This window comes from Castor canadensis, chromosome 4 (genome assembly GCF_047511655.1).
Source record: "Castor canadensis chromosome 4, mCasCan1.hap1v2, whole genome shotgun sequence".
NCBI lineage: Eukaryota > Metazoa > Chordata > Mammalia > Rodentia > Castoridae > Castor > Castor canadensis.
Window position 1 is genome coordinate 129,215,877 of NC_133389.1, and position 26,073 is coordinate 129,241,949.

The 26,073-nt window shown below is 40.0% G+C and overlaps 1 protein-coding gene and 1 long non-coding RNA gene across 3 annotated transcripts in view; one reads left to right on the forward strand and one right to left on the reverse strand.

Annotated features, from left to right (window-relative positions):
• Window positions 1–1,115: 1,115 nt before the first annotated feature.
• Window positions 1,116–12,955, reverse strand: LOC141422707 (uncharacterized). The gene is made up of 5 exons (XM_074072303.1): window positions 12,853–12,955; window positions 11,502–12,117; window positions 3,201–3,286; window positions 2,167–2,238; window positions 1,116–1,752 (listed from the first exon to the last, which is right to left on the reverse strand). Exons 1-5 carry the CDS (start codon window positions 12,953–12,955, stop codon window positions 1,730–1,732), a joined length of 900 nt encoding a protein of 299 aa, XP_073928404.1. The 3' UTR covers window positions 1,116–1,729.
• Window positions 12,956–13,098: 143 nt separating this feature from the next.
• Window positions 13,099–26,073, forward strand: part of LOC141422594 (uncharacterized) — a 175,652-nt gene continuing 162,677 nt past the window's right edge. For both annotated transcript variants that reach the window (XR_012447271.1, XR_012447272.1), the window contains exon 1: window positions 13,099–13,582. This is a non-coding gene — a long non-coding RNA (uncharacterized lncRNA). The remainder of the gene's footprint in view (window positions 13,583–26,073) is intronic.

Sequence of the window (26,073 nt, forward strand, 5' to 3'; positions counted from 1 at the left end):
AACCACCTCAAGTAACAACCAAGGAACAAGGTCCCTGAATAACTGGATCAATACAACAACACAACTACAACTGTTTTCTATGTTGTGGTATTGGATAATTATTCATTCTCTACCATCCTGTATAAAGATGGATTCTAAAACCAAATTCTTTGCCAATTAAAGTTACCTACTTTCATGTTTTTTCACCACTGTTAATGAGTCTCTTTGTAGGACTCCTTGTCCTACATGTGAGGTCATGGGCTCCTTTTGTCTCATGTGGCACTTCTGCATTTTGCATCACATCTCTGAATGGCACTTGATTGTATAAGAATCTTTTTCCTCTACAAGCTCATGATATCTGAGTTTGTTTCATTATTATCATTGTGGTTAATAGTCTTAAAAGTAGAAAAGGGCACCTCCTAGTCTTTGTGAGATTTCCAGTCTAAAGTGCACATGTTAAATAACAAGTGATAGTCCTACAACCTTTCACTTCTGTGCAGGATCAGTGTTCTTTCCTCCTGCTCTGTCTCCTGCTCTCTGACTTCTTGCTCTTTGTGCTTCAGCCCTGCTGACCTCCTTACTGTCCCTGTGGTACACCAGTTGGGCCCTTTGCACGTGCTGCTTCCTCAGCCTGTTGGCTTTTCTCAGCTGTCTGCATGGTTCACCCCTTACTTCCTCTAGGTCTTTGTTCAAATGTCACTTCTTAGTGAGGCCTTCCCTGGCTGCCCTGTGTAAAGCTTTCCCTACACTGGATACTTTCTGTTCTCTTTCCTTGCTTGATTTTTCTCCTAAGTGTTTACTGCTCTACTATAAATATATGCATAGTATGTATTTTATTTTTAGTTCATTTTAGTGTTTATCTCCACAACCAGAATTTGAGGGTAGAGAATATTTGCTTGTTTTGCTCCCTGTTGCATTACGGCACATTGGAAGTATTCAAGAGGAATGTTTGAATGAAAGAACAAAGAATGAATGATTGAATGAATGAATGAGTGAACGAGGGGCCAGGCTCTCTGCTTATCACTTGTAATCAAGTCAAACATGGTTTCTCACTGCAAGGGGTTTATAGTCTCCTGGAAAAGACAGAAATTAAGTAAGTAATTAAAATAAAATATGTCCACAGAAAAACCTGCATATGATGTTTATAGCAGCTTTATTCATAATTGCCAAAACTTGGAAGCAATGAAGATGCCTTTCATAAGTGAACAGGTAAACTGTCGTACATCCACACAATGGGATGCCTTCATCGCTAAGCAGAGATGAGCAACCAAGCTACGAAAAGACACAGAGGAAACTGAGGTGCATATTACTAAGTCAAGGAAAACGCCAGTATGAAAAGGCTGCACACCGTGTCCAACTACATGATGCTCTGGAAAATGCAAAACTGTGCAGACAGTGAAAAGGTCACTGATGTCCAGGGGCTGGGGAAGAGGGAGGGAAAAACAGAATGCAGAGTTTTTGGTGTTTTGGTGGTACTGGGGTTTTAACTTAGAGTATCATGCTTGCTAGGCAGGTATTCTATCACTTGAGCCACTCCACCAGCCCTTTTTTTTTGTGTTGAGTACTTTTGAGACAGGGTCTTACAAACTATTCACCCAGGCTGGCCTTTTTTTTTTTTTTTCATGGTGAAAAAGTGAAAGATTTATTTTCTTTTTGACAACATTATTTCCACGGAGAAGATTCTTTTCCCACTGAGTTCAATGATTTTGACACACTGTCTTCAATTTACAGTGATGTTGATGGTTCTTCTTCATTTACTGAGCAAACAGTAAGCTGATAAAGAAGAAAAAGAACATGAAAAATATAGACCCCCCCCCCTTCTGCAAAGAACAGCTTGAAGTTTTTAAGGGTAAATTAAGACCTTCCATGTAAAAACATGGGATAATGATAAAGACTTTGAGGACACATTTACTTTCTGTGGGTTACTGTAACACTACAGATGCGGGAGAAGGTCTAGAGAGGAAGGAGAATTAAAAGGGCTTTTATAAAGGAAGGTGAGTGTTGGCCTGGAACATAAAGAAAGGAAAACTATCTATGTAGGTGGTGAGCAGAAGCTGATGAAATTTTGCATGTTTTGTGTAAACTTTGCTTAGGCCACATACTGCATATTTACTGTGAATTTTGTCAATTATTAAACTTTGTTTTAATAGCTATTTTAGGTTTATAGCAAAACTGAGCAAAATGTACCTGTGTGGAAATGGAGGTATATGGAAACTCTCCAGGCTGGCCTTGAAACTTGATCCTCCAGATCTCTGCCTCCTGAGTAATTAGGATTATAGGTGTGAGACAATGGCACCCAGTAGCACAGAGGATTTTTCTTAAAGGGGCAGTGAAACTACTCTGCATGATCCTACAATGCTGGACAGCTATCGTTATACATTAATACAAAGCCATAGAATATCAACACAGAGTAAACTCTGGCTGATGACCTTTGGGTGATGATGTTGTATCAATGTACTTCCATCACTTGTAACAAATGTACCATTCTGGTGGGGGATGTTGGTAGTGGAGGAGACTGTGTATATGTGAGCACAGACAGCATATGGGAGACCTTTGTACCTTCTGCTCTATTTTGGTGTCAATATAAAATGGCTCTACAAAATAAGATTAAAAAAACACATAAATAAATTTGTTTGCAAAATCTAATTGTCTCTGAGATAACTACTTTGAACATGAAAAGGTAGTGTATATACCATGAAAAAAATGCTTATTACAGGGGTTTGTGAGAGGGAATAGCCGTGAAGCTTCACCTGGTCTTCTTGCAGAAGTGATGTGTAAAGCAAGTCCCGGGCTCTTTATGAAGAACCAGAGGCAAGAGAAAATATGGAAAATACCAGGAGACTGAGGTTGGGTCTTGAGAAGTGAGAATGGCCAGGTCTCGAAGGTCTGGAAGCAATCTTCAGGAGACTGGGCTTTGAGGAACCATAGGGAGGTTTTAAGCAAATAGCAGGATCAGAATAGCATTTTAACCAGATTTGAAAGAAGCAAAACAAGAAGCTAAAATGAAGTAAATCTCAGTGTGTGCACTGTTCAATCTGTCCCTGTGAAAACTGGCCAACTTTGAACAAATAAAAATAAGAAGAACATAGGGTACAAATGAGACAGTCTCTTGGGATCCTTATGGTTCAGAAACACACTGAGCCCATCCTGGTCTTGGCATCTTCCCCCACCATGTCCCCCTTACTGGCAACATTGTTTTTCATCCAGCCAAAACTACTCACCCTTCACAAATACAGTGGCAGCCACTCCTCTGGAGAGTCTTTTGTAGCTCTTCCAGTCCTTGGGGAGACTTCTTTCCTTTGATCTCCTAAAGGACTAAGGTACACAGCACACACTTCAGTTCTTTATGGTCTACCTTCCTGAATAACCTGATACCTATTACCCCAAGCAGAATGTCCTCTCCTTACTAGCAAGGACTGTACATCCCACCCACACCCTTTCTACCCACCTAGACAAGGGATGGGAACACACAAAGTTCTCCCCAAAAGTGCCAATTAGCTTAGCTCCAGATTACTGGATAAGCCTTGGCACTCTGCACTCTTCCAATGACTCTTTAGAGAGTCACACTTTATAAATGTGAATATGTGGGCATAGGCGAGTCGGTGGGGAAATCTAGGGGAAGAACTGAGATTTAAGATTATTATCTGGCCAAAATTTAGTGGAGTGAAAAACCGCTAAGGTGGGTGGACATTTGTTAAAAAACACAAACAAAGAAACAAAAAACTAGGCATACTATCTATGATTTAAAACAAATTCCAATTATTACCCCAAATTAGTCAGCTGTCACAAAAATACCCATTAGGACCCCCAAAACAAACTTCAGAGAAATTTGACCAGCTGTTTAAATACCAGAAACCTCATTACAGTCAGCATTAACATCCAAAATAGTGGAGTGAAATATAAAAGCAGAGCTCTTTTTCTGGATAAGTCTGATTTCTTTCCCTTCCCTTCCCTCCTGTTTTTGATATTGAAAATACTAAGAACAGATTCACTAATGATTATTTCCTTCACATATTGTTCCAGGGTCTTCTTGGCTGACAAGGACCTTTTCAATGGCTGTTCATGACGTCATGTACTTTTACCTCCAGCTTCAAACACTCAGTCTGTTGCAATAAATGATCTTTTCAGTGAAAATTGGATGTTTTTCTTACACCTTGTTGAGAGAGACAACAATAAGTGGGTTATAGAGAACTGATCTAGATGGAGCAATTTGTCCACTGTCACCTAAACCTTATTGCAGGTCTCTCTGCCTCAGCTATGCAGCAATTATCCTGAGTTTATTTCATGTATCAGTCACAGTGCTGTGGGGTGCCAATCACCTAGTTCTGGTTACTGGGATGTCAGCACTTCTACTAGAGGTCCTTATGTTCAAGAGTTTATAACTTGGCCATAAAAACTAATCGTGGAATGAATCTTGGCATATAAAACTCACTTCCCAGAAAATTTTTTTAAAAATACAAATGAGGGGGGAGAAAAACTTCACATGTTCTGTCATTCTTACATTCCCCACAGCTCCCCCAATGAATTAGCAAGTCCTTTTCCCTTATCTCATGGAAATTGAGTACTTCAGGGCCTTTGGGTCGGGTTTTAACTGGACTTGTCTGGTAAAGGTTATCACTTGGAGTGAAAAGAATTAAATTCTTTTGAGCTACAGGAAAATATTTTCCTTCAAGTGGTGATGGGGGGAGGGAAGATGGGCTAACACTGAGATCTCAAGTTTGAGTTCAGGGCTGTGTTTCTGAATGTAAACAAGATGCAAGCACTACAGCATGCATTTAAATAATCGCTCTTTTTGTTGATGGTCTTCTAAAATTTTAGGCAACACAAAACTTTAAGAACAAAGATTCAATCTGTTTATCCTTTGCAACTCCAGTATCAGATATTTACTGACCACAAACTGTGTTCCATATAGTTTGTGGTCATTATGCCATTTAATAATCACACTGATACTCTAAAGGGGCATTAATTACTGCGTTCCTTTTACAGATGAGGAAAGCAAGGCTCAGACCAGATAATTTGTCAGGTCACCAGGTGAAGTTGGAGGCAATCTTAGATCCAGAGGCAGAGGTTAGATCTAGGTGTATTCTATTTAGCCAAAGCAGAGATAGGTCCTGTTAGAAAAGTACCAGTTAATAAGTGAAACAAACTATTCACAGTTAAATATATACCCTAAAGGGCTGAATTTCACTATCACACAGTGTGCATTTGGATACTGTGTAGAATGCTGACACAGACAGCCCCTCCTTTCGAACGCCCATTTTTGACTACATCATTTTGTCAACTTCCATGGTCAGCTTCAATTCATTCAAAAGTTATACTATAGAGTCAATGAATCATGATGGCTGGTGAGTAGCATTAACTCATAGCTAAAAATGATCTTGCTCTCAAAGATGAATCCCATATACAACCTGGCCTCAGCTGGACTAAGTAGCTTACCCTCAAATGATTCATACTCATGTAAGTTAAACTTGTCCTCAAACAGCTGCTACTTATTAAAGTTTGTTTTTGATCAGATCCTCCTGAAATAATTTAGTAGTAAAAGTCCAATGCAGCAGGTTTCCAGCTTTTTCTTTTTTTTTAAATTGGCATATAATAGTTGTACAGGTAAATGCATTGTGATATTTACATATGTGCTTCAATATATCTTCATTAATTCACTCCCTCCATTGTTCCCTCTCATCCCCCTTCCTCCCAGGTTTCCAGCTTTTTTTCAAAAATCACTTTTCCTTCTCATGGTTAGTAATTCTAATTGAAGAAGAAAGAAAAAAAAATCTCACATACACAAAATCTACCATCTTTTTTATAGTTTATTTATTTTTATCATAAGCCCAACAGGCAAAAACTAAGTCAGTTTCTGAATTCGGCATGCAGTCTACTGCAATACTGATGAGATAATATCAATCGCGATTTTAAGTTTTTCTGTTATCATTTTGTGAATATTATTTTCTAAGCTTTAATAAGATGCTTGAGATTTTAAGATGAATGGTTTAAAAGTCTTAAATTCACATTTGTGCCAAATACATAGGACATATTTTTCATAATTGTTCTTGTCCCTTGTGTCAGCAATACAGTTTATAATCCTCATAAAATTTCATTCTTAATTCCTTTTAATTTATCAGAAGGAAAATATGGATGGTTATTACCCAATTAAAATACTCCTGATGCTTTTAAGGTAGATGTTATGGGGTTTTTGGAGTTTCTCTGAAGACAATTAAAAAAACAAAGAGCAGCTGGGTGACTTCAAAGTGGTTTTAAGTGCACTGAGTCTGTGGGATCTTCAGCTGTTCAGCAGTGCCCCATTCCCACCTGTCTTGTTCTCATATCATCTGTGATATAATCAAGGAATGACTGTGAAGGGTGAAGGAGCATGTGCCTGAGGTAGGCTTTTCACTTGGTATCTGGAAAATCCATTCTAATGCTTATACTTGGTTTGGATTTGTCAAGAGCAAGGGCTAGGAAGAGGTAGCCTCCAAAACCTGAGACAAATGCATAAGTCTGAAATTTACCCTCTTGGCTGGACATAGTGTCACTTGCCTTGGTATGCCCCTGGAATGGAGCATGAAGGTACTCATGGAAGGTGTTCTCTAAAGGTGGTTTCTCCAGGTGATCACATTCTACTGGCTAGAGAGCAACCTGGTAGGTGCCTGTACTTCCAGAAGGGCCAACTTTGTCCCCAGTGCTACAATTTCTTTCAGAGAAATTAAATAGGTCAAAGTGATTAGTATCCACACAAAGAAAATGCATAAGCATCAGCATTGCATTCTAATTCATTGTGAAAAGATTACAAGCAGAATTTAGGCTGATACTCCTTTTTATGACATGCACAAGTTCTATCTAGCTCCTTCTTCATTTGATCATGATCTTAAACCAGAACTGGATTGAAATCTAGTTTTGATTTCTTCCACTAACTTATCAAAACATCTCCCTCTGTCTCCTTGTCCCTTCCTCATCTTCCACCCAGGAATCAAACCCAGAGTCTTGGGCATGCTAGGCAAGCACTCTATCGCTAAGCTATATCCCTAGCCCAATTTACCAAAATATCTTAATTTCATGTAGATAGGCATCTAGTTCTCTGCTAACAAAGCCCCTGAAGTTCATAAACCTCCAAACGTTTACTTAATAATTAGATGAAAACACTATTGATGAAGGTTTTATGCTGTGAAGATGCCTTATTTGTACTCGGGCTTTCGAACAATTGGCGAGTTTCTCCAAAAGAGCTGAGTCTTTGAGGTGAGATGTGGTAAAGGCAAACAGTTATTTAAACATATGCAAATAGCTTTCATTTTAGTGTGTGCTATAGTTTACAAAGAGCTTTGCATTAACTTGTGTCATTTGGTTAAAAACAACAACAACAAAAACCACCTCTCATTCTTTGAAGTAATTCACAATTGTCTACTAATACAGTTTTGTGTGTGTGTGTGTGTGTGTGTGTGTGTGTGTGTGTGAATGATATTTTCTTTTAAATAGACAAATTTTCACTAGAAACATTTATTGCTAGGATTCATATCATAAAAGAAGATGAGGTGGTACATTCTTTGTAAAATTTATACCATGTTTTTAAAAAGACATTGGTCGTTTTGTTATGGAAATGGGTTTTGTCCACTATGGCATATTTGGCACCAGGTACTGTGTATTGCTCTGGCATGAGACTAATGCCTGAGCCCTAGTTTCTCCAGTTCTGAAGAGCTATGAATTTTGATATATGGCCCTTCATTATGAAAGCTTACCTCTTTATGGCTTCACCCAGGTGAGTGTATGGCTCCAGGCTTTTCTTCTAGGCTCTCTGACCTAGAGGAATGAAGGCTGGAACGACAGAAAATCTGCAGGCGCTGACTTGCAAAAGGCGAGTCCCACAGCTGCAGGTATGGCCCTATCCAGTGAGCTGGGAAACTTGAGCCAGGGAACATGGAGTCGCTAAGTCTTTCAAAGGAGGAATGGAGCCTCCACTTTTAAGGAGGCTAGCCAAACAGGTGACAAACTGCTATACTTCAAAGACAGGAAATCCCTTCAAACGTTAAATTGTCAGGACACAAAATGACCTACATTCAGGAAAACAGGGAGCCAGTAATTCAGCGTCATGTTTGTTCCAGTTTAATGAAGCATGTTTGGTGGGTATTAACTAGTTCCGATGATCCCTGCCCTAAGTAGAAGGCTGCCATTTCCGCCAGAAACCCCCGTTTTTGAGATATTTTTAAAAAGTCACCTGAGTTCACATCAGATTGAAATTACTATGTAAAGACTCTCTCTGGGCCAGTTTTCACCTTTAAAATGAATGTAGTTTAAAATTACAATTCCTCAGAATGTTTAAGAAACTCCATGAAAAGTGTTGTGAAGTCTTCCTGAACACCAAAAGCTAAGAGAAAGCACCAGCCTACAGTACAGCATTAGAAAAAAAGCAGATGGATTGCTCAACATTTGAAAGAAGCCTGTAAGGCCCCTTGCATCCTGGCACGGGATTCCCCAGTCACTTTTCCCAGCTCAGAATCCAAAATCTACATTTCCCTAGAGTCCTTAGGACTGTGGATGTAGCAGTTTGAAGCAAGTGTCAGTGTTAAATTTTTGTCCAATTCACTCAGAATAAAGGGGGGGGGGAGTTGGGGCGGAGATGGTGAAGGGGGCAGAGAAGAGGCATATGCTGTTTTCTCATTGAAGGGCCTGTGTTCCCCAAGCATTTGGAAAAATTACTGGACAAATGTGTGAGCAGGAAGGAAATGGATGTGTAAAAACCAATCCCACCTCAGGAAAGAAAAAAAAAAATGTTCCCTGTGTTTACACTTTCAAAAGATGAAAATCTAAAAAGGTTTGAGATTGAAAAATTCCTGAGAAACCAAAAAGCTTAACCCACATTCCACAGTTTTACCAAGTTAAGCCTCTCTGAGCAAGGTCAAAGTGAGCACTGTTCCCCGCTTACAGAGCAAGTCAACTTATTTTGTGTGTGTAGCTATAAACTGTTTGCAAGTTTCCTGAGGCAAGTGCCCAGGATGAATTATGAATGGAATTAGCTAGCTTGACTTGGAATTTCCTCACTTTTACTGGTTTTTAAACAATTTTTTTATACATTCATATGTAACCGATGGGACCAACACATGAAATGGCCCTTGCCATAAAACACTCTGTTTTAGAGTGATTTTGCAGTTAAGGAAACTTAAATATGAACTTCTAATGTGGAAAAGGTAGTTTTTGGTTGCTGGTTTAAAACTGATCAGGGAAAGTGATGAGCTGACCGCAAGATTTAACTCAATGTTAAGTTTGTATTTTAAAATACAATTATAAATGCTTCCTTGCTTTCATAAAGCCAAACTGCTTCTCACAGCCTTAGCCTTAGTCACCTTAAAAATACATAAAGTTGGTATTTGGTTACTGAGTTTTGAAGTTACATGGTAGAATAATTTAGATATTCATAAATACAGAACATAACAAAATCCTTCCCGAGTTCAAAACTACCTTTAAAATTATCTTCTAAAAAGTGAATGCTACACCTCCTGGTTTAATTTCAGCTATTAGCTATTTTATACCTTAATATATATTCTTCATATAAAATCTGCGTGGTCTTAAAATTTTCCCTCAAATTGTCATGTTCAGATTGATTTCAATAGCAATTTGTGTGCATAAAAAAGGGAGACCAGGATCAATGCCAAGTTTTAGAGAAAGAAATGAACTTGGATTGTTTTTGACACCAACAAGGTACATGTTCAAATTTACTCCATGTACATCGAAAGAAGATTAATATAAAATACTTCTTAGCCTTTTATGCAAAAATTAAAATAAAACAAACTCCAATAATTTCTTTAATAGCTGATATAAGTGATAGCCAATATAACCAAATATTGGGGACATTTAAGAGAAAGTCACTAATTAAAATACTCATAAAATTTTCAAAGTTGAAAACACAGTTGGAAAAATACTTCTGCTACTTAGAATATAATTACTTGCACATTTTAATGGTCACAGATTTCAGTAGTAAAATATGTTTACAAACTCCTTCTTGCCTTTCTAAACTCCTCAAACATATAATGGGAGCAAGAATATTCTTGTATTTTCTTAATAATGCATTAAAATATTTGCCATCTTAACAGAGGCATGTCTTATGATGATAATTTCTCTACCTGATTATAGCAATTCTATAGGATGGATAATAGTATCTGAATTTTGTGTTTTGGAAGGAGGAAGAACGGTATGGGAGAACTACTTTACAACATGTTCTCATATTCATTAAAAATGTATAAATTTCCAAGTTTCTTTGCAAAAACATTTGATCTCATAGTTTTATACAGACTGTCTTTACAGGCTTGGAAATCCTCTTCTTTCCTTTAATGGAGTTGTATTAACCTTATTTAAAAATTTTTTAAAAGATTGCTTAAAACAATCATATATCTAGCTGGAGGGGGCAAAGTAATAGCTGTGATGTTTTAACATTTTTTCAAAGAATAAATGAATTTTAATATGAAATGTGAACACAGGACAAAAATAATCCAAATATAAAGTTTCCTTTTGCACTCTTCATAAATCAGTGAAGATAAGTTTATCATAACACTTTAAAAGGCAAAACTTTTAGTCTTAACTATTGAGAAAATTCTAGGTAGTTAAAAAAAAAATCTGCTTCTGTACCACCATAAACACACTTGCCCTACATTTTCAAAGGCAACACTGACCTACCACATTGACAATTGCTGTCTGCAGAGACTGGCTCAAATGGAAGTTAGGAGTGTCCCCTTCCCCAACCGCGGGGCAGGCACACTGACTCAAACAGAATTTTATTATTTATATCCATTCCTTTTAGTTCTGCTTTTACTAGCTCTCAAAGCCTTTAGTAGCAAAAGTCAAACTATATTTAAGTTGCCTAGTTTGCTTTTTAACTGGCTGTTTCCAGACTATTTCAAATTCAATTCAGGACTTTGAAAATGACAAGAAACATTGTCATTTAAAAATTGTTAAAGACCTTTCTCATAAAACATAACAAAAATGCCTTAAAACACGGGAATAAAATTTCCACTGAAATCACCTTTGTTTCAGGTTGGAAGTGAACGGTGCTGATCAACACAACTTTGGAGGCTCCATTTGGCCTTGAAGATTAACCTTACTACCTTAAAATCAAATGCCTTTGCCTTCTGGAAAATTAAAAATACAAGGTGTCCCCACCCTACTGACCCGTGCAAGCTTCTGTAGGAAACATTAGGATCGCACGTGGTAACTTCGACACACCTCTTCTAGGCTTTAGTAATGGATTTAACTAAAAATATTTACTTTCTGGCAAAAAGTGGCTAATTGTTAAATGCAGTTTAAAACCTTGGCCATCCCTAAGGAGAAACGAGGCCATGAAACACGTCACTGCCCGTTTATTTCCCATTTCACTAACTTCCAATTAACACACCGACACGGACTCTGGAGACAGCGGTAGCATCATTTTGGAACTGCAGAGCGAGAAGTGGCACGTCGGCTCTCTCTAGCTAAAAAGCACCCATCTTTCATTGGGCATCCTAACCAACACTTTCTCCCAGACCTCGCACCCTCTCTTTACAAACCTGAGCGGGGCTTTCGGGGGGAGGGGGAGGCAAGACTTGGGTGGGAGCTGCTTCTCTCCAGCAAAGCGAGGGCGGTCTGCAAAGGCGCAGGCTGTGCGTTCCAGACATTTCCTGCCAGTTCCAGAGTCCTCTCGGAGCAGCGTGGAGAGGAAGCTGAATCCTTTCCCAGGCGGAGCCTCAACGACGGGCTCCGAGGAGCACCTCGAGTGTGGGCCACGCCGCACCGGGGCGAAGGAGGAGCTGGGGTCCCGGTGCCCGCCTGCGCTCCGCGATCGCCTCGCCAGGACCCGGAGCCCCAGGCGGGCTGCCCAGTGTGGCAGGGAGGCAGGAAAAGGGGTCTCCAGGGCACTGGGACACTCAGAACTCCAGAGAGTGGGGCTGGGCAGGGGACTTGCTCCGGAGATGCGGTGCCCAGCGCGGGAACGCACTTGACCCGCGACGGGACCGTTGACCCGCTGCCATCGGAGCGCACCCGCGCCCCACAGCAGAGCTGGACGTCGTCTCCCTCGTTCTTCGCCCTCTCTGGGCGGAGTGGCTAGTTCCGGGACACTAGTCTGGGAAGGAGGGGTGTCCCGCCCTGTCCCCCTCCCCCGAGGTTTAGCATCGCAGGGGACAGCTCATCCCACTCCTGGGCTCCCAGTTTGAAAGCGGGAATGGAGGGCTGCCTGCGGCAAAGCTCGACTTATACTTCGTTTTCTTCCGATTTGGAGAAAATGTCGCAGGAGCGGGGGGAGCCCTCTCACTGTAAATATGATTTGGAGCGGGGTGAGGTAGGCGTGCGCGCGGCCACGGGCGGCGTGGCCCAGGCGGGGATTCCCGGTCTCGCAGCGCGCCCTAGTGGACGCCCTGCCCCTCGCCGCCACCCCCTGGACGCTCGCGTCTCCCTGCGCTCATTACAATCTGCAATATATTATTTCTTCCAAAGTATTGACAATGTGCAAGACTCCGGTAACCCCGGAGCTCTTGTCTGTAATCAGCACATTTATTCCCATTTAGCGGGAAAAATCCGAATTAAATCCCCGTGACCCTGGTTGGGTTACAGTGTCATTTTCCCTGGATCCTCTTTTAAATCCACTCCACACTGCTTCTCTATTACATGCTAATTTAATTTTACTGTGGACGATATTTTCAGCGTTTGCTGAGGACAGTAAATTTTGTAGTTTATGTTATTTCACTTTTTATGACTTTTTAACACTTAATAAAATTTTATTAGAGCACTTTTGTGTTTACAAGGCCACAAAACTCTTGGCAGGTTGTCAGAAGTCCTTTTTATTATGATCCTACTGATATACTGCGAGTAATGAAATAATCATGTCCAGAAATGTATCAAAGGCCAGAGGGATTATCCCACTTAATAGCTCCACAGATGCGCCCAGAAGAATGCGGACCCGCGGCAGGACGGGCTGAGAGGCTGCGGGAGGAAGGAGGCAGCCCCCCTCTCCTTTCTTTACCATTCCCGTTGCTTTCCTAAAAGGCTACATTCAGGGTCATGTGACTTTCCGCGGTCTCAATAAAAAAAAAAAAAAAAAGAATTTTTTCTATTGCAAAATGTGCTTTTCTTTTTATTCTCCTTGTGTGGGCATTTAAGGCTGTTCTAGTGGCAGTGGGGCTGGCTCAGTATATCCGTGTCAGTCACTTTCCTCTCATTTCTAAGTGTACTTTTGTGCCATTTAAGCAGCCGTTGGTGACATCGGTGTTGAGCGGTGCGGCTTCTACCGCCCACACTGAAGGCATTGGGAGGGACCCAGGAGGGCACATGGTGTCGGAAGGTCCCTGCTGCTAACCAAGACCTTTTGCTGTTGCTTTTGGTTTTATTTTGTTTCACGAAACAGGGGAGCAGTGACTTGAAGACTCTGCTTTCTGCCCTGTACCAGAGAGCCACAGTCTGCTGCTTTTATTTTTATTAAAAATATTTTTGGTTAAGGCTTGCAATGAGAAGGACTGACAAATTGTAGCTTTTATTTCTTTTAAAAACCCGATTTCCTTTTCTTTTAAATAGATACACCATCACTTAACACACTAGTGTTAAGTTTGTTCTTGCTGCAAAGAAGGCCATTGGGCTTCCTGACCCTGAGAGCAAGGTGGGTGGTTTTGTTTTATAATTAAATTTTCTGTCTGTAGCTTCATATTTCTCTTTCTCTGTTATTTCCTAAATAGTGTGCCAAAGTGATAAAAAGGATGAGGAATAGACTCAAATGGAGTGATTTTGCAATGGCTGTTGCTATGTCCATAGCACGTGTTAGTCTAAAGTTTGGTTTTGAAGGACTTTGGCAATGTTTTCCCAAGTGTATGTGGGGTGTGTGTGTGTGTGTGTGTGTGTGTGCGCGTGTGTGTTGCAGCACATCATGTTGGGATTTTGTGGTCTGTCATTGTTTAACATAACTCCTGGGAAGCCCATGCCTCTCCCTGGATGGCCTCTACCACACATGTACGTGCAGCTCTCCGGTGTGGATGTACATAAGACTGCCCATGAGGGCTCTTTGATTTTAACTTCAAGGGAGCAGTTTTGTTTTTTGTATGTCATTTGCTAACCATGAACAAAACTTAGCACCTGGTCTAGGAGTCTGCTGTGTGCCCACGATGGTCTAGGTTCTGAAAAGAGTACATAATGAAGGATTGTACCTTCCCTTAAAAAAACATGATGTGCTGACACTATTTCAGGAGACATTTTTCTCTTTTTATTATGTTTTCCATTTTTAAATGTGAGGCAGTTTTTCTTTTCTCTCTTCAGATTATTTCTCAGACAGTAGAAGAACTCAGAAAAGAAGGTCTGTTAGGCTCTGAGTGAACATTTTACTCCATTCTGGTTATTACTGGTGGTTTCTGTTCTTTTGCCTTTCATTGCAAGAGACAGAGAAAAGGGTTCAGTTTGTAGCTCTCCAAATTTCACAGTGCTTTAAGTAAGGGGATTTATGCCCAAGTGCAGAAATCAAGAAGAACATATTAATTATCATTGTGCTATAAAGTGACAGTTCAATTTTACAAGTAATTTGTATCTAGGACAATTTAAACAATACTTCAAAGGCTGCAACAGTTTTCAAGCTAAAAATCTGTTTTATTAAATTATGAAGTAAATCTCCTCTAAGGTTTTTCATACATCAGAATATTTGTAACTCTTATTTAAAAGAGAGAGAGATTGGCTTAAGTATGATAACCAATGACACAACTTGGTCAATGGTAGCCTAGCTAGTGTCCCGAGGAGCACCACAGTTCCTTTTGAAATGCTGAAAGGAAAGGAAAGAGTGAGCCCAATGCTATTGTCCAAAGAATCTGTCTTCGATCAGAAGAGTCAAGGAACCAAGCTAGAGGTGTGAGGTGTCCTCTTTCAGCACCAGGTGCTGTGAGAGACCAGCAGGCCTTGCATTACCTTATCAGGCAACTCTAGAATGCCTTGGCTCAGTTCCAATCCAGTTCTGCTGTGTATTGCTTAGGTGGCCTTGGGTAAGTCATTTAACCTCTCTGCTTAGTTTCTTCATATGCAAAATAGGTCCTAGACCAGAAACTCCCTCCTAGTTTTGTTGAGGGTGAAGAGGTTTAACTCCATCCTAATGCTTAAAACAGACCCTGAAAGCTTCTGGAAACATCCCCACCCCAGCACTGGCCTCCCATCACCAGCACAGGGACTGGCACATTGCAAGTCAGTAGACATTTGTTGGAATGTCAAGTGAGTACTATTTCACTGACTGCCCTGGTTGGTTCAGGTGTAGCCCCAGGGCAATAATCCAGGCATTGTCAGGTTCAAGGGTGGACTGCACTCCTGACAATGGACAGAACCCCAGGTGGGATCACGTCCAGTGCTGTTTTCTATGGGTTTCTGTGTGGTCTCTTTAATTCCCAATTGAGTTATAAAGTTTTTGAAGAAAGATATTTCAAAAAACTTCTTTTTGAGTCTCCAAACCACTGGACACAGTGCTTTGTGCCTAAGTAACAGATATTGATAAGGCAACCTAACATGCCACACATTTAAAGCACTCAGTATTATAATCTATTGTTAAACACACAGCAGTTGCAAGCACTACGCTAAATTCTTTCCATTTATTGTTTCACTTCATGCTGACACTAACCTTCACACAGGTAGTTATCACAATTCTTGCTTTACAGATAAAGAATCTGAGGCTCAAAGAAGTCAAGTGACTTTCCCAAGGTCACACAGCCAGGAAAAGACAGATCTGGCAGTGTAGCCCACCAATGTTATGGGAATGGAAAACCTGTGTAGTTAGTACTACTCTACACTGCCCTCCAATGTGTTTGGCTTTCTAGAGCCCCTAATGGATTTGATTGTTCACAATATCATGTAAACAATGATGAAAATGGAAATGATGAAGGCTGGTTCCCAGGCCTATGATATCTGAGTCATCTTGAATCTTGAGCAGTGATTAGAATACCTTGCCTGTCCTCAGCTCATTCCACTACCACAGGTAGATGTTCAGAAGGGGTTGGAAAAGTCAAAGGTACTTTTTTCTCCCTTTGGAAAAATATGATGAAGCCTAATTTTCTTCAACTAATTAAAAGACAGGAACAGACAGACAGGGCAGTTAAAATCTAAGAAAACAGGGCTCAGAGAAGGGGTGCCATACCAGTTTTTAAATTTAACCCAACATTCCTTAAGTAGTTTAGAGATAGTCATTCTGCCAGGGTATTTGGTGGATGTTCTGACCATTTCAAGGTTACTTAGTGAGCCGCACAGACTGCTGTATCTGAACCACAGGACTAATTCTGCACCCCCAGGGAATAGATGTACATGGAACCAACCCCTGAAGAGGAAATTAAGGAGCCTGGGTGTTTTTCTGGAAAATGTTCAGCAACCTCTTAGTAAAAAATGAATCCCAAGACAAATTTAAGTACAAGTGGCAAAGAGGAAAGCCACTGGCAGCTATCTGGTAAATTCTAAGCTATTCTGAGAGGAAAGCGCTCTGTCTAAGGTGCAGTGAGACTCCACCATGTCCAAACAGTTAGAATTAATTTCTGACTCCTGACTGGTGGGAAGGAGGGAAGACCACAGGGAGTTCCAAAAATTCAAGATTCCTCAGAGCCTGACCTCACTGCATAAATTCAGAAGCAGCAGACTTGAAGCCAGAACCCAGGGCAATGGCAGACTTTGGTGGCCTTGCTGGGAAAGAGGCTAGGGTTTGCCAGCTCTCTGATGCATGTGACTGTGGTACTGAATTCAACCCTTCTGCTTCATCTCCAAGTTTTCCATTTTGAGAAAGAAAAGCAATTCAACCTTTAACTCATGTTTTGAGGTCTGGAGAATTAAGGATATAGTTAGAGTTAGATTTGAGTGCTTTACTATGAAGTCTGAATAATTTTCTTTTAAATAACAAAGATTTTATTGTTTTGATGAATAATTGATGGGAATAAGAGAAAACTAGAAGTGCAACATCAGCTGCTAAGTTTGATCCCACTGAAATAAAACTGTACTGCTATGTACATTAAAACTGAGATAGAAATCTCTAGAAAGAACACGGAGGAAATAGATGCTCAACCCATATTGCAGCGGACATAATTTTAAGCCATGGAAAGTTTTAAGGAGCTTGAGCTATTTTCTTCACATTTGACTTGTCTTTCTTTCTGCATCTGTGAATTTGTCACGTTAAAGTTTATCGCTCTAACACATTTTGAATGATAGAAAGATCTGAGTACTTTTTGATTATTTGATGGAAAGAATGAATGCTTTTCCCTTTTTATGCATCTTGTAAACCAACTGCTCTGTGATAAATAAAATCTTTTAAAAATGTATTCCTCTTTTTAGGCAAAGATCAAACATTTCTTTCCATGAACACCATGAGTGATTTCTGAAAGAACACTGGAAATGAAATGGAACTTCAGCTGTTTATGCAGCCACAATCTGCAGATCAGATCTTATTTCTAAAAGTTTCAGAATCTAGAATAAATGTAGTAATCAGCAAGGCCAAAATGCAAAACCATGGCCAACAAAGCAGTGAGCACTGCCAGCTCCCAGGACAGGAAGCCACTGGAATCTGGTTGCTAGGAGACCCTTGTCTTTCCCTGGCAGCAGGAAGATGTCCTTGAGCAAGGCTTCCTCTGTGGTTGGCTTTGGACAAGCCATGAAGTGAATCCATCTGTTCTCACTAGCATGGTCCTCCCAGTAAGACCAACTAGCCCATGGTACAGAGAGGCCATGGTGGGTCCTGTTTCCTTGGGAAGCTTCTCACACACCCTTGTTTTTCTGATTTGCTCTTCTTAAATCAATAAGCATTTGATATGTTTACTCTGAGTTATGAGAACATGGAAAAATAGCTTCCTCTATGGTACTTACACTTATGAGGATGCAACAAAATAAAATCACACTCTGCATTCTATGAAAGAGCCTACAAGGGCTACAGGGGAAAAAAAAGAGGTGTAAAATAATTAGTTTGTGATAACTAGAAGGGATTTCACAGGGGAGAGGCCACTGGAGCTGGAAGATTTGCCTAGGGAAGGATGATTCTGGCAAGAAGGTGCCACGTCTGCCACAGGAGCTCTCTCATAGAGCCCTGGAGTGAAGTGAAATTGGCTTTCTTACTCACAGAGGCATCCCCAACCCCCAGGACAGTGCCTGGCAGAAAGCATATGTTCAGTGTTCAAGGACAAGAGGGTGCAGGAGAAAGCAGGCACTGCAAGATGAGTGGCTGGGACTTGGGTCACTGTTGGTGTTGCAGAGAAAAGCCAGGCGAAGGAATGTGAGATGGAGTAGGCTGGCTTATTGTATCCAAGTGGCTGCATCTAAAAGTGGTGAGAAATGAGGTGGACTGGGCAAGGTGTAGCCCAGCTAGAAAGGCTCTCAAAACCAATCTGAAAAATCTCCATCAGATGGAGGCTCTGAGCCTAGACAAGATCAAAGTTTTATGATTAACAAATACTCTTTCAAATGCATTATATTATGTGCAGTTTCTTACATATCGTTTATAACTCTATAAAACTGTTAAAGTACATGGTCTCATTAGATGTTCAGTATTTGGTGAAATGGACCTTATCATTATTTCACTTTTACAGATGAGAAAACTGAGACCTAGACAGGTTCGTGGCTTGCCAGAGTTCATATGTCTCAGGTGACAAGCCAAGACGTCTGGTTTTCTGCCTCCATGTCCCTCATTTGCTGCTTTCTGAGAGCAGTCCTCTGCTGAGGGACTTGGGACAAGGCCAGACTGGTTGGAGAAGCCAGTGGGAGGTGGTGGCAGATGGCTATGAGGTGACTACGTTGCTAGCTGTGGGAATTGATGGGGAGATGGAAAAGCCGTTTTTCCTCTTCCTTCTCTCTTGCTTCCTTGATCATGCTTTGCTTGCCAGACCTTTCCTCCCCATTCTTTCTCTTTCCCTATCAGTGTTGCACCTCGAGTGGCATTCCTGCTCAGCGCCACGCATGTGGCCTTATTGGCTGTCGCAGCTGCTGTAGCACCACCTGTAGGATACTGCTGTACTGACAGGGGAAAGAGAGGCCGCCTTTCACATCCAAAACATGACATTTGTGACCCTTTGGAAAGGTCTGATGTGAAAGGAGAACATGAAAAATGAGATTCGGAGCCATAAACTATCACTAAGATTTCTATAATACACGAGAATGTTGCATCTACATATGCATTTCAAACACCATCCTAATGGACTCCCAGACCTGGCTTCAAAACATTCACTCAACTCTTATGAGTGAAAACCACTTGGATTTTGTCTTGTATGTTAAGTGGCTCCAAGTCTAAGCAACGAGAGCATTTTAAAGAGCCAGTTTAGTGCTCTGGGCTTTGAGGGCAGATGGCTGTCAAGTTGGAACCCACATTCCACTATTTACTAAATGTTGGTAGCCCTTGGTGATACCATCTTTGAGCCTCGGTTTCCTATCTGCAAAGGAGGAATAACAAGTACTATTTAAAAGGTTTGTGGTGGTAATTAAGTAATAAAATGATATAAAGTATTGAGTACCAGTCATTTCTGGAGCCCTCACCGTCTGAATGGTGGCCATCAGCATCCTCATCAACAGTGTTACCTGAAACACCCCATCCTAGTCCATGACATTTGGAAAAAACAACTTGCTTTCTTTAACTGTTGGCATTCATAACATTACACTTCCAACACTTGTTTTTCTTTTACCCTTAACAGCTCTGTCAGCAGCCTTTCTTTTCTACCAACATACACGTACAGAGCTGCTCAGCAAATGATGCAGAAGCATCCTAGGGAATGTTTGCGGAATAAACGTTTGAAATGAACACCATCACATCCAAAGCTAGTGTGTTTTCTTCTATGGATTCCAGTGAGGATTCTTTGTTCCCTGAGAGTTGGTGTGTGAAGTACATGGCAGATAAGGTGGTTTCGTGGGGTCAGAAACTACTAGCTAATCAAACTAACCCTTTAGAAATTCAGTAGTTTCATCACACTTCAAAGCACCCAGCAGAAAAAGGAATATTGAATCAAGTAGTTCTTTTATGAAAAATGTTTGGATTTTATTCATTGAGTCCCTCCCCTACTTCCCCATCGGCCTGGCTACATTGACTCATTGTTGCCAACTGACCAGCTCTACCCAGCAAAGCTTTGGTGACTGAACCCTGGTCAATGCTCCTTTTGTCCCCAAAGGCTCCTCCAACTGCTCTGGAAAGAGGAGATTTGACAATCTCCAGTCACCCTGCCATTAAGTCTTGTTGATGCTAATAATTATTTCACTGCTAAGAGAAAAAGTGTAGAACATTAGTATCAAGCAGATGAATGCATGGCAGATGGGCAAAGAATGAAGGCAAACAAACAGCAAGGAGGCCAAGAAGACTGCCAAAGAAAAGATAGTTTGGGCCAGCAGGACATCTTCCCCAAGGGGCATGGTACAAATAACTGAAAACAGAGGTCTCTTCTTAAGAATAAAGTTAGATATACACAGACACTTTAGTCTTTTAGTTATACTTTGAAGGTAAAAAAAAAATTATGTGTGAAAGCCTTTATCTTTCTTACCACATGTTCTTCCAGATTCTGCTAGGAAGGGTGATACTAATAGTGATTTTGAACAGGTTATAAGATCCTGGAAAAACTCACTTAACTTCAGAGCCCTCCATTTGAGGCTCAAATCACCATTTTCAGACCCATGGTGAGGCCAGTCACTACCACTGGGTATTATCTTGAGACATCTTTCCTCAAGATGAGGCTCTATACTTCTTGGAATGTTCTCAGCCCAAGGATCTAACCCTAAAGGAATATCAGACTAGAAGATCACCAGACCTATGTCTGAGAAACGATTTTTCCCCCAGCACACATTTTTCCCATCCATCCATCCATCCATCCGTCCTTCCCTCCTTTGAACAAATATCCTCAGCCAAGTTGTACGTTCTAAAAGGTAGCACCACGCCTGTCATCCTGACTAATTTATCTTCAAAACTTAGTTATTTCTTCCAAATTCTTTCTGGATATTGAGATTAGATTTTGACTTGTATAGTAAATAGCTATGTACACAACTAGAACACTTTAGAGTCAGTTTAATCTATGGGCTTTAGAAGCAGATGGCTCTGAAATTGGACTCCACATTCCACCATTTAGTAGATGTTGATGGTACTTGGTGTTACTTTGGCTATGCCAGGCCTGGGTAACCACTGAAGCAATGTTTGTTCAATGAATGAATGAACGGTTACCGAATGCCTACTGTGTGTTGGAATAGGGACATTGACAGGACAAAACCCAGCTCCTGCCTTCTTGGTATTCTTAATTATTTTCCAGGATGGCTTCGTACCTATCAAAAAAAAAATAGACTTCAAGGCTGCTAATCCCCTTTTTATATTCAATTGACTAGCCATCTCAGTAATTGACGGTGTAATGCACTAAAACAGATGCACTGATCCCTTCTGAGAGAAATGAGAATACCAACAAAAACCCCAGCTTCCCATCAGACAGGTCCTGATCATTTCTTCCTGAAGTGTCCAACACCTCCAGCTGCTAATGGTTGTAAGAGACTTTGGGGACATGAATCTTAATGCGCTGTTTCCTACAGGTCTTGTTAGTTCCTAAAACCATCTGTAAGAAGTTATTGTATTAGGCTTTCTTAAGCCATATTTTTCAAGCACGACATTTAATTAGTGCTTGTTAAGATGTTTTGAGCGCTTTGGCTGCTTCTCTCACCCCTGCTGTTTCTTCCTGGTCAGCATATTTTCTGGAAGTGTTGTTTCCAGGAAAGGGTATCAGATGCTCTGTTTGGAGAATTGCTCTGTGTGTCCACATGAAACAAAGTCTCATGTGGCAGCTAAAGAGAGCAGCCTGCCAGCTCTCTGTTCACAGCAGCTACTTTGAAAGGCGTCTGGTTTTGACATTTCTGGGAGAAAGCTGAGACCTCAAAATGGGTTTGGAACCAATGACCACAGAAGTGTACACTGGGCCCCAGAGAAGAATGTCACAAAAAGAAAATGTATTTGAAATATTAAGTCTCAGCACCTTTGTGCAAACTTCATAAAAAGAAGCTTGCCTGAAAGGGCATAGATTTTTGTTATTCTAAGAGACGTTTTGAAAACTGCAAAATTGCTCATAGTACTGAAAAGGCTACTACTGATACTCACTAAAGAACAGATTTGTTGAATATAGTTCTATCATTTTGCCAGGTACCTAATGCCATAAAATTAATTAAAATTTTTGCTGAGTTTCCCCCAAATTCTTTATGGATATTGGGATTAGAATGGCTAGCTTATGAATCATAAACACATGCCTGATGTAGTTATGCAAAAGAAAATTATTTCAAGACAATATGGGATCTCTGGAAATGAAGCAATATGGAAATATGTGTCTAGACAGTTTAAGAAATGTCATATAATTTACTAAGAATTTTTACTGATTTTTCCCCAAAACACATACTCAAGGAACAAAAAGTTTCATGCTGTTTATTGCTTTAATGATAAACTGAAACAAATTTCCTTTATCTTTGAGTTTTAATATGCTTCTCTCAGGTATCTTTGATTAAGAAGGAAGTACAATAAAAACAATATACAGTGCCAAATTATTAAGTCTCTGTATTCTACTAGTAAGGTAGTTTCGATTGGAATCCTATTTGCCTCCATAATCTAAACATTTAAATATATTAAAGGTTCTGGTGATTGATTAGCGTTTAGTACTGGGTGTCAAAACATTTCCTGCTGGGCCCTTAACCACTAACAAGCTTTTCTGTTGGGAGGAAGGGGAGGAGGGCGGGGGTTTTAAGGAGGAGAAGAAAGGCCAACTCTTGACATCTGAAGTCTATGAATGACAGTAACTTTTTTAGTTCATACTGAGGATTTGTGATATTATTGTTTATCCATGTATTATTCCCTTGGCCTCATTGTTTAGATGCAAAGGTCTCAGGACCATATGCAATCTTGCTGGGAAGTTATAGCAGTTCAGCAGACATCTGGTTGTCAGTTATAATTGCATCCCTGCTCCCAAACTTGTTGTCAGATATTCCTGATTCTCTTTGAACGTACCGCTGTGATGCGCCATGGTTTTAGGTCATTGACGTGAGAGACCGAGTCTACTCCTGGCTTTAGTCTAGTTGGAAACAAGATTTATGAAATGAAGAGGGATATCCATTTTGTTGGAAGGTGGCTGTTTGCATCTGCATTGGGTTTAATGGTACAGCAGTTTCCTCTGCAGCCTGTACAAGTGAGTCTTTGAACAGAGAGAAATAGTGCATCCGAAAATTATTTTCATGGTGTTGTCATGTTTACTGTTTCCTGTTGTCTTTGTCTGAAAGAGTTTTAACAAAAATCAGGGTTGAGCATAAAAACATTTGAGCCAGGGGATGAAAGGAATTGTTATGTTTCCCTTCCAGGTTAATGTGGTCGCCTTTGATTTAAGCACTATAGACTGAGGACAGGATGTGACACCAATTAAAAACATGAAGCTTAATTTTTGGGGGGGGCTAAACAATCACATAATCTTCCTTCTGATATCTGGTCAAGGTTCTACTGACATGACATTGATTTCTCAGTCACAGTCTTGGATTTATTGGGTTGGCATTATTTAAGGTATGTGGCCTAGCTAATGTTAATACGTGTAAAAGCCTAGCAATGTTTCAAAATCGTAAAGCAATGATTATAAAAGAACATATTTTTCCTTGATGACTGTCAGCATAAGACCAAGAATTCATGCAAACTCACCCTATAAGCCTCAGACCCACTCATCTTGGTTGGAGGCAGATTTAAAATTCAAAGCAAATCAATTAATTTTATCTGAAAAAGTACAGCAGGGAAAATTATTATGAATAACCTCTTCTTAGCTTTAAATTTAAATTGCATATTTCCCCAGAGTTTTAAATGTTTACCTAAAACCAAGTTTACATAGTAATCGCAAAATAATGCATCAATTGTTTAAAAGGATGAAAAGTAATGTATTGGGTAACATTTGAATTATAAAATTAAACACCAGTATTTTAATTTTAATGTAAAGAATAATTTAAATGAAGGTATGAAAATATAACAAACCAGGTCAACCTCTCCAGCTTTTCACTTTGACACCTTGTTTAACTAGCTAATGATCATATGAGAAAAGTATTAGCAGTTTCAGTTCAGCCCCTGGTGGATAATGTCACATATTGCATAACCTGCTGGTGGGTCCTCTAGAGCTGTCTCATTTGCAGACAGTGGCGTTTTATAATCCTATCTGCAAGAGGAAGGAACATGGAGGGAAGGCATCCTACTAAACCTATTCATTGCGATTTGAAAATAGTGAAAATGTTTATAGAAAGAAGTCAAATTAAATTTTGTAAGACACCTTAGTGTGTTCCCATGTTCAAATTGGGGAGCCTTCAACCCCATACTAAGCTCAAGTCATTATGTTAAAAAAAAAAAAAAGTCGCTCACAACTTCTATTCCAAGTGGAAAATTACCAAAGACTGCAGTTTTTCTAGGCACGAACATTCTCATTTCCCATATGCAGTTGGTTAGCTCTTTACTCTATCCCCCAAGGAATCTATGTGAGTCTGAAACACTACAGAAAAATGAGAATTTACACGCTTAAAAAGAGCCATGCAGCATTTGCAATGATTGACAATAAGAGCAGTAGAAGCGAGAGTGGAGGGAATGATTGGTCCTGGTTTTCTTCCCTCCTCCCCTGCCATAAAAAAAATGACAGTGTGGGGGGCCCAGGTGAGAAGGTAATTTGGATTTGCTCCTAATTTTTACAGAACATTAGGAAAAAAAAGAAAACCAGAAACCAACTCTTAAATTTCCTAACTCAAACTTGCAAGCAGTAAATGCTAAAATGAAAGGAATCATCAAGGCCAAAGTCATTACGCAGCTTTGGGCCCTGTTGGAAGCGTTTCCAGGAACTATGCTTTTCACTGAGGTTTGCTTTCACTCTCAGCTTGATGTTAATTTTTGACTAGTCCTTTCCATCCTTTCATCAAATGTACACAGCCGATTCTTTCGCGTTACACACGCAATTTATATGTATATGTACATATATATATTTAAAGAAAACAAATGTCTCTAGCCACTTGGAAACAGTATTTTAAAAAAGCAGCTTGATATTTGGATTGGAAAACAGAACACTTTCAAAGACAACTCTCGTGGGCACAATGTGTTAACTGTGTTCAGTGCCACCGTTTTATTGTGTGCGAGCAGACAGCAAAATGGTGGTACAGCAGTTTGTTGTACAAGGGCTCCTTCGACTGTGGTCAGCCTCGGACTGCAGAGCCAGTTTGTGTATCATTAGAAAAGCCAGATTTCTCAGGCCTGGGAAAGAAAGCACACAGCCTTCCACCCAGCACTTTGCAGATGCTTAAGCAAAAATTTAGATCTATAAGTACAAAGAAAGCAAATCCTGGTTAAAATTAAAAATTCAACAGAAATGATATTTAAGTTAGATATGGAACTCCATAGTGTTGGTAAATGCATATGTTATTAATAAACCTTCCCACATCACAGTTAGTAATCTATCTTAAGAAAAGATCCAAAACAGAGTTAACATAGAGAATGTGAATGTTTTTCTCGTGAATAAACGATCTTTCCAGATCAAGGTTGAGGTCATTGGCAAGCTAGTGTAGGTGAGCTCATCCCACAGTTATTTGCACATGCAAATTGGGGTTCTAATTTTTTAAAAATATGACTGCCTTTTGTTTATGAGAAGAACTTTGATTAATTTATATAAATAAGAATGCTGAAATAATTAAATTATGTATTTAATTTTGATTAGCTTCTAAACAGAAACAAAGCTAAGATGGATTTTGACTTACCCTTGACCGGATCTCAAATTGAAGAGAGAGAATTTGACATTGCCCTCCCCTACTGACAGCTGAGTTACCACTGTCTTTTGTCTAAAGAAAATATTTTCTTCTCATCGAGGTATAGGTCTTTAAGACTGAAGAAAACTGAAGCTTATAATATATAGTGTGTGCTGGGTTTATCTTTCTGACAGCAGTTGCCAAACATTTGAGATTATAAAAACAATGGCACGGTATAAAATAGACCTGCAGCAACACTGTTTATGGCACATACAACAGTCTGCTGTATGGTGTGCGAGAGTTGTAAATAGGAAAATGTGTAAGCTATTAAATCTAGTGGCAATAGGATTCTTAAAGCAAGGTTTATTATACCACTGCCTGAAAAGCTTTGCTTTTTTTTTTTATCTCCGTGTGTTAAATTTTCGT